We start from the raw sequence: 9,201 nt of genomic DNA, 5'->3' as shown, positions 1-9,201 counted from the left end.
CCGCTGAGAATATGCAACGCGGTCCTCATGGTAATTCCTGTAATCACTAGGACAGCATCAGCAGGTCTTAGTCCTCCCCGGGAAAGAGGAAGACAAAGCAGAGTGCGAGCTATCGCCCTACGTCGCTTTCTCTCGAAAGAGTGCTCTGCAGTGCGAATCATCGCTAATATTGATTGGGTAATGCGCAATTTATACATGGCTGTAATGCCACACTCGCCCGCAATAAACAGTGCACACTATATACGCACGCTCGCGGCATGATAATTCATATGGTTCGGCCCCCATTGACCACCATTTTGCATAGGCCCGTCGAATGCAATGCTAAGGATCTAAAGAGATGTGGTACATTGCAAAGCCTGCGGTTATTGCGACACACGGCTTCCAAGAGGTATCTACTTGGTCGTTCCGTAATTTAACATTCCTCCGGATAAAGCACCGTTATGCATCGTACACACGGGGAGTCTCTGCCAGAGAAGCTGTGTCATTGAGGAGCACCATAACATTATCTGCGTACGCCGTCATTTTCCGCGAATCTGATGCTGGAATGGGTTGCCCTTGGAAGCGGATATCTGTATCAATATTACACAGCACATGCAGGCATATCACTAAAGCAAGAGAAAGAGGAAACCCCTGTATTTAACCGCTAGCTACTAACTGGGAAAGGCTGAACGAATTGGTCCAAAAGGTATAAAGAAAGCTACGATGGTTGAAAGATGAAAGTCACTGAAAAGATTAGCCAGCTGTAGGGATCGAACCCACATCTTCTGGATTACCGGTCCAGGGCTCTACCAATTGAGCTAGGCTAACACGCCTCCAGCGACTTTCGGGGTGCGTTGATGGTATGCAACGGGGCGGGGGAGGGGGGGGCATGTTTATTTTTTTAAAAGAGGAAAGGTTAGTCATGCAAAGAGCCAGCTTATACACAGCGGCTTACAGATGTTGGTGTAGCGTTTGTCAGTTCACATAAGCGCACAATCGCGCTTACGTCATGTAACCTCCTAACAGTGGTGCAAAAATAAGGAAGTAAAAGCAGCTGTTGACCTTGAATTTACAGAGAAAAAAAGAAAAATCGGCCTCGTTACTAATCAGGCGCATTCTATTTCTAATACATACATCAAACAGATGTGGCTCTATTTCATGCTTTGCGCAAAAAAAAAAAACTCAAATCATCATCATCATCTATTTCACGCAGCCATGCCTTTCCACAGCAATTTTGCAGTCTTGCCACAGAGGCTCTCTCGAGGAAACGCACCAAAAATAACCGATGCGCATTTCGGGTACCAACTATTCTTCAAAGCGAATTCCATGTAAATTGTTGCACCAAATAAAGCGCATGTCAATTTTGGTTTTGACATGGTTGTGGCTCTGTAATAGCATGGTTTACGTAAGAGTAACTCGCTACTGTCAAGTAACGGGAACGCGTTCTTTTGCTGCTTTGGTAACGGGTAACGTATTTAGTTTTTTTTTTTTTTTTCGGTAACGTGTACAAGTCTGCCTGGGACCGCGCGTTTCCGACGCTCAGTTGGACGTGCTGCTCAACTACACGGAGCAGCACCGATTCCCGGCAAGACCTTGCTCTGAGCACGTTTCGCTATTCGCCAGGGACCAGAAGCGTGTCCTATGGGAGCAGTTGTAAACGCCGTGAACGCTGCCGGGCCAGCACAGAGAAGCAAAGCGGAGTGGCAGCAGCTCTGGGGTACCAGAGTGCGAAAAGCGAGGTCCTCCCTAGGCATCTGTAACGGACGTCGGCGGGACGGTCGTCGGTGGGCGTCTGTCGTTCGTCGGTCGTCTGTCGGTCGTCGGCCGTGGTGCCGTTGATGGAACCGACGCGCCTGTGCTCGGGCTCCACAGAGGGCAACCATGAATGCACGATGTCCACTAATATGTTTTTGACAATTTTGACCAATTTGACAATTCTCAAACTTTCAGTTGCCACAGCGAGACTCAGTGGACGACATGGAATTAACTACTGGGCAGTTGACAGACTCGAAGATTGTCGGTAACCCTGTCGCAGGCAAGAATGTCTATGCCACAAACTCTGACAGAAGCTCACCGCATAACACCACACTGCTAGCCAACTATCATCTCAAATAACATCGTTCGCTCTCTTGATTTGTTGAAAATGTGAGGCCTTCCTGTTACGCTTATGGCCAATTATGTTAGTTGTCACAAAAAAAAAAATGTACGCCCGCTTTCTCCTCAAATCAGAAGAGGGAACTGCATCATTCGGCGCAACCATTGGCGTAGAGCGTGCAATGCGGTGAAGTTGTTTTGAGAGTGCATAATACATTTGGTAAAAACCGAACTTTACCGCATAACAAGCTATTTGCCAACCGGAGAGCCGAATGACACGGCAAAGGCTCTGATTTGCGGACAGAGCGGGGCGTACGCCTTTTAGTGGAAATGACCACTTATCGAGATGGTACGCCTTTTGTGACAATCTCGATAAGTGGTAATTTCCACTAAAGGCGTACGCCCGCTCTGTCCGCAAATCAGAGCCATTGCCGTGTCATTCGGCTCTGCGGTTGGCAAAGAGCTTGTTATGCACTGTTAAAACAGAACTTCACCACATAACACGCTCCTACCCAACCATCATTCCGAATGATATCATTCTGTGCATTGATTTGTTGAAAATAGGAGGAGGCGCCTATCTGAGACACATTATGCCTGTCCCAGATAGGCGCCTCCCCCCTGTTTTGAACAAATCAGGACACAGAATGATATCATTCGGAATGATGGTTGGATAGGAGCGTGTTATGTGGTGAAGTTCTGTTTTAACAGTGCATAACAAGCTCTTTGCCAACCGCAGAGCCGAATGACACGGCAATGGCTCTGATTTGCGGACAGAGCGGGCGTACGCCTTTAGTGGAAATTATGTGGTGAACTTCTGTCTTAACAGTGTGCGGTAAAGCTCGGTTTTTACCAAATGTATTATGCACTCTCAAAACAACTTCACCGCATAGCACGCTCTACGCCAATGGTTACGCAGAATGATGCAGTTCCCTCTTCTGATTTGAGGAGAAATCGGGCGTACACTTTTTTGTGCAACTAACATAATTGCATAAGCGTTACAGAAAGGCGTATCCCTTCAACAAATCAAGGGAGCGAACGATGCCATTTGAGATGATAGTTTGCTAGCAGCGTGGTGTTATGCGGTGAGGTTCTGTCAGAGTATATGGCACAGACATTCTTGCCTGCGACAGGGTTACCGACAATCTTCGAGTCTGTCAACTGCCCAGTTGTTAATTCCATTTCGGTCACTGCGTCTCTCTGCGGCAACTGAAAGTTTGAGATTTGTCAAACACTTATGATTTCCGAACACAGATTCACAATAAGTGTCACACAATAAGTGTCATTTAGAAACATATTAGTGGACATCGTGCATTCATGGTTGCCCTCTGTGGAGCCCAGGCGCGTCGGTTTGAATACATCAGGAAAAAGAATGACATTCTGTACACTCTTAAAAATGAACTTCACCGCATAGCACTCTCCTAGCCAACCATCATCTCGAATGACATCGTTATTTCTCCTGATTTGTCGAAAACAGCAGGCGTACGCCTTTTTGTGACACTTATGCAGTTCATAATTGTCACAAGAACGGCGTACGCCTCCTGTTTCCAGCAAATTAGGGAGAGAACGATATCATTCGAGATGATGGTTGGCTAGGAGCGCGCTATGCGGCGAAGTTCTGTTTTGAGAGTGTATGACAGTTTGGTATGTTATGCCGCGTTATGAGCTGAATCTGTGTGTTCAGAATGTACCGATCGTGAAACAATCGTGTTTCTGAATTCTTTGTAGATTTTAGAAGATTAACCGGTGCTTTCTCAGCTGGTTCCGCATGGAGTACCCTCACATTCGCTTGCCGTGTCCCCGGCACCGTCAGGGCGTGGGCGCCACCGTCATCCTCGGAGGCCGAGGGCTCAACGTGATGAAGAAATTGAAGCCTCGCGTAGTGTTGCTTGCGACATCAGTAAGCGTCTTTGGTTATGGTTGCAGAAGTGTCCGGTGGCCCAAGTATTGCGATCAGTGTTCCATCCACTGCCGCTACGGCGCCAGCGAGGCGTCAGTCCCGTCGCGTAAAGGAGTCCTTGTTGGACGGAATGTTACCGGTATCCCGTGGAAAGCTCACCCACTCATCGCCGAGATCGGGTTCAATCGCTACGGAAACCACTCGAACCGCTCGGCTCACAATTCTCTGCGATAGAGACACGTTTCGATCTGTGGCCACAGTGCCCTGAAAACTTCCAGTTCCGAAGAACCGAAGAGAACAAAGAACCTGATGCTCCACAGTCATTCTCTGCGACGTGGAACCTGCAGGGTACCTGAGCAAACCTTCGGCATCTCGTAGACGGTCGCACAGCCGCCGCACAGTTCCCTGTGACAACCGGTAATGCTGCCGAAACGCGTGGTCAGGCATTTCGAGCGCGTCGTTATGGACGCGATAAACACGCCGGCGGCGGAACAACAAACACAACACAGCAAAAGCAACCGCTATTTTCTTTTGTGAACTTCGATGTTCGCTACGATCCGGTGTTGAAGTTTTATCAGCCTGAAATCAGTTCATCAACGTCATTTTGACTTCACGCCCAAAAGTTCAAAAGACGCATTCTCAGTCGCTTTGAACTTGGTTTGACTGACAGTCACGCGCCGTTACGTGAGCCACGTAGACTTCCCAATCGCTGCCTTAATCCATATCAACACAATTCGGCCTTGGCCATTTTTTAGCCTGGAATAAGTTCAGCAACGTCATTTTGACATCACGTCAAAAGTTGAAAAGACACATTTTCACTTGCTTTTGTACTTGTTTTGATTGACAGTCACACCCAGTCACATGGGCCACGTAGATTTGATTTGATTTGATTTGATTTGGTCTTTTCTTCGGATATAGTTTAGTAACGATACCGCGGCTTCTACGAAGAAAAAATCATGAAAAACACGGAAAACCGATATATGCGTCCGGTCTCTACATGCAATTTTACTATTTTACAGCCCAAAAATTGTTACAGATTTGCAAAATTTGTGAATTTTGGTACGAAATTACCTCTTTCGACAACGAATAATTACCGCGATCTATCTCCAAGCCCCATCCCACTACTTCAGCGCCACCAACCCAATGGAACCAAAATATGACACAAACACAAAAGTATAAAACTCAATTCTCTGACTTTTCAACCTTTTTCATGTAACTAAAACGTAAATTTATTGGAAATAACGCATAACATTAGGAAGAAACCGTGATGAAACACCAATCTCGCGATGTCGCCAAACACCGCAAGCACGTGTATCAGACGACACTTCGCAAGTGCTTGATTCCAAACCACAAGCACGAACTTGTTCAAGTTGGGCCACATCCTGAAGGACACACAAACAACGGTATCCTGGATACACTCGCAGGGTTTGGTGCCCAATCATGACGTAGAGCCCTCTCGATACATGGGATACATATTCCCCTGAACTAACCTAACCTCAGTCACGACGGATGCAGTCTACATGGGCCCTCTCGATACATGGAATACGTATTCGCCAGACCTAACCTAACCTCAGTCACGACGGATGCAGTCTACATGGGCCCTCTCGACACATGGAATACGTATTCCCCAGACCTAACCTAACCTCGGTCACGACGGAAGCACAGTTTACATGGGCGCTCTCGACACATGGAATACGTATTCGCCAGACCTAACCTAACCTCAGTCACGATGGATGCACAGTCTACATGGACGCTCTCGACACATGGAATACGTATTCACCAGACCTAACCTAACCTCAGTCACGAAGCACAGTCTACATGGGCCCGTTTCGACACATGGAATACGTGTTCGCAAGACCTAGCCTAACCTCAATCACGACAGAAGCACAGTCTACATGGGCCCTCCCGACACATGGAATACGTGTCCGCCAGACCTAACCTCAGTCACGACGGATGCACAGTCTACGTGGGCCCTCTCGACACATGGAATACGTATTCCCCAGACCTAACCTAACCTCAGTCACGACGGAAGCACATTCTACATGGGCCCTCTCGACACATGGAATACGTATTCGCCAGACCTAACCTAACCTCAGTCACGATGGAAGCACAGTATATATGGGCCCTCTGTGGTGTCGCCGAGTCCCAAAGAATGAGCCGTGCTCGAGCGTCCGTGCTCCCAACTCAATGCCTTTATTCTTTCTCCTCGTCATCCATCTCATATCACAACATTCCCCCCCCCCTTCAAAAAAAAAAAAAAAAACACCAGAAAAAGTCAGTTAATAATGAAAACGATTCGGTCCACACTTCTTCCTGGTAGATCGCCGTAACTGTCTTGGTGTGTGGGATTGGGCGTGGGCCTTCCGTTTTTCTCGCTGTGGTGCATGTCGCTGCTGATCAGGTGCTTGTGTTCGTGGTGCAGATGTGCCAGATGCCTGCGGTTGTTCGTTGTGCTGGCTCTCTGACGGGTCCAGATGTTGCCACAGGGAGCTCATGTGGAGGTCCACTCCTACCGTTGGTTTGTCTGCGTTGCGGATGTGCTTATCAGAGCAGTCAACTTGTCTGGCGAGGATTAACTTCGAGGCGTTCCACACCATGTTGCCTTGGAGAAGATATCAGTTCTTCCCGCACTGTTTCAGTATCTTGACCGGCTTCGAGTACGTTGGTTCTGCTTTGAAACGTGGCTTAATTCGAATGCGTACGAGGTCATCAGGACGAAAAGTAGTGGTTTTTGCTCGACGTCTTTCGTCTGTGATCCTCTTCATATACTGTTGTTTCTGCTCCACGTGTTCTCTTAACGCTTGCAATGTTTCTGTTGGATCTTGACGAGTCGGGATTCCAACAATGTCTAGCCTCGTACGTGGCTGTCTTCCATGTAGCAGTTTCGCTGGAGACTGACCAGTGGTGCTATGGGGAATAGTTCTGAACACGCCGAGGTACTCTGTAACAGCCGTGCGCAGGGGTATCCGTTCCAAAGATGCCAGTTGGACATACTGTTTGAAAGTGCGGTTGAACCGTTCCACTAATCCGTTCCCTTGCGGGTAGTACAAAGAGGAGCAGAGATGTTTAATTCCTCGCTCTTTCAGAAAGTTCTCAAATTCACTTGACTTGAACTGTGACTCGTTATCAGAGACTATTTCTTGTGGATATCCCTCTCTGCTGAACACTTGCTGTAGAAAGGTGATAACAGTGACTGACGTGACAGAAGCGGAGAAGAATACTTCTGGCCACTTACTGTAATAGTCCACGAGTGTTACCGCAAATCTGCAATCTGGTGATGCCTTCTCGAGTGGCCCGGTGATGTCTATTGCAAGCTTCTCCCACGGCATACTTGGAAATGGTACGGGAGTCAGCGGTTGGGTTCGCGGTTTGGCAGTTTTATCCGCGGCTTGGCAGATTCCACAACTGCGTACCACATGTTCCACTTGCGCATCCATGCGAGGCCACCAAAAGATGTCTCGTAATCTTTGTTTTGTTTTCACTATGCCTGGATGAGACTCATGAGCATTTTGTACTATCGCTTCTGTAAGTGCTGTTGATACGACTATTCGGTCTTCCCGGAGAAGTATGTCTTCAATGCAGGACAGTTCTTCTCTTACGTGAAAGTAAGGAATATCTTGGTCTTCCAAGCACTGCTTAGACGGCCAACCGTCTGCGACGTACTTCTTGATTCTTTGAAGCGTTGAGTCCTCTGTTACCTTCTCCTGCAGTATTTCTCGACTGATGGGACCTGTCACAACTGATACAATTTCTTCCTCGAACTGTGTAGGAGTCTCGTCGTTCATCGGAAGGCGAAATAATGCATCCGCAACAACATTTTCCGTGCCTTTGTAGTACTGAACTTTGAAGTCATAGGCCAGTAACCTTGCACACCACCGTGAAATACGTAGCGGGCGGTGACCAGACCCTTGTGAAGATAAAAGCGTCACGAGTGCTTGATGATCAGTTCGAAGAACGAAATGTCACCCCCATAAGTACACGTGCCAGCGCTCACAAGCCCATAAACAGGCTAAGGCCTCACGCTCACCTGCAGAGTACTTCTTTTCACGTGGGGCCAGTGTTCTTGATGCAAAAGCAACGGTTCGCAATTTACCGTCCTGTCTGTCGGTGCGGGTGCGTCCAAGATGGCTTGTACCTTGTTTTCTTGGGGACTGATCCCACGACCACTGACCTTGTGCCCGAGAAATGTGATTTCTTTCTGAGCGAAAATGCATTTGTTATTGAGTTTGAGCCCTGTATTAGCAATGCGCCGTAGTGCTTCACGAAGATTTCTTTCATGTTCCGCTTCGTTTCGTCCGTAAATGATTATGTCATCAATGTATACCATTACACCATTGCAGCCACGTAGAACCTTGGTCATCATTCGTTGGAACGCTGCTGGAGCTGACGGCAGTCCAAAGCATACCCGTTTAAAACGGTATAGTCCTTCATGTGTGATGAATGTGGTAATCTCCCTGCTTTGGTCATCTAACTGAAGTTGATGATATGCCGAAGCCAAGTCCAACTTTGAAAATACTGTGGCTTCAGATAAAGAGTTCAGCATATCTTCTATATGTGGTAGACGAAAAACATCCAATTGCCTTGTTGACTTCACGCAAATCCACACAAAGCCTGATGCTTCCATTTGACTTTCGGACGACCACGACCGGTGAAATCCATTCTGAAGCTGTAACAGGCTCAATGATGTCTTTATCCTGGAGGCGTCGAAGTTCCTCAGAGACTTGTTGACGGAGAGTGAGAGATCTTAACTTTGCTGCAACCGGCTTTACCTCGGGACGTATTTTCACTTTGCGAGTGAAACCTTTGGCCATTCCAATATTTTCCGAGAATAAGTCTGTAAATTCATTCCTGAGGTTCGGCGGTAGTGCAGTTGCATACGTAGAAACTGCAAAACATTTCAGTTCTGCTCCGTCCAACCGAAGCTTTAGCTTGCTAATGGCGTCCATGCCTAGTAACGTTGCCCCTTGGGGTACGATGTGAAAGTTGATCTTTGAAGATACATTCTTGTACACGACATTTGCCTCAAAGCATCATATTACTGGTATGGGACTCCCTGAGTAGTTCCGTAGGGTCACGTTGGAATTACGTAGAGGAAATTTGTCCCGGAACTTAGAACGAAATATGTCAGACGACATGAGTGATGCCGATGACCCTGTGTCCAAAAGGAACTTCAATGTCTCCTGCTCTACTGCAACTTCAACAAAAATTCCTTTGGAGCCTTGGCTGGTATG

The 9,201-nt window shown here is 47.5% G+C and overlaps 1 protein-coding gene across 1 annotated transcript; it reads right to left on the bottom strand.

The window, feature by feature from the left end:
* Positions 1-6,585: 6,585 nt before the first annotated feature.
* On the bottom strand, positions 6,586-7,755 carry LOC135375292 (uncharacterized protein K02A2.6-like). The gene has a single exon (XM_064608058.1). It carries the CDS (start codon positions 7,753-7,755, stop codon positions 6,586-6,588), a length of 1,170 nt encoding a protein of 389 aa, XP_064464128.1.
* Between the last annotated feature and the right edge of the window lie 1,446 nt (positions 7,756-9,201).

This window comes from Ornithodoros turicata, chromosome 1 (assembly GCF_037126465.1).
Source record: "Ornithodoros turicata isolate Travis chromosome 1, ASM3712646v1, whole genome shotgun sequence".
Classification (NCBI taxonomy): Eukaryota; Metazoa; Arthropoda; class Arachnida; order Ixodida; family Argasidae; genus Ornithodoros; species Ornithodoros turicata.
This window is presented reverse-complemented; position numbering and strand designations above follow the sequence as displayed.

Coding starts and splice junctions, on each gene's coding strand:
- LOC135375292 (XM_064608058.1), bottom strand. CDS start 7,755: ATGAACGACGAGACTCCTACACAGTTCGAGGAAGAAATTGTATCAGTT.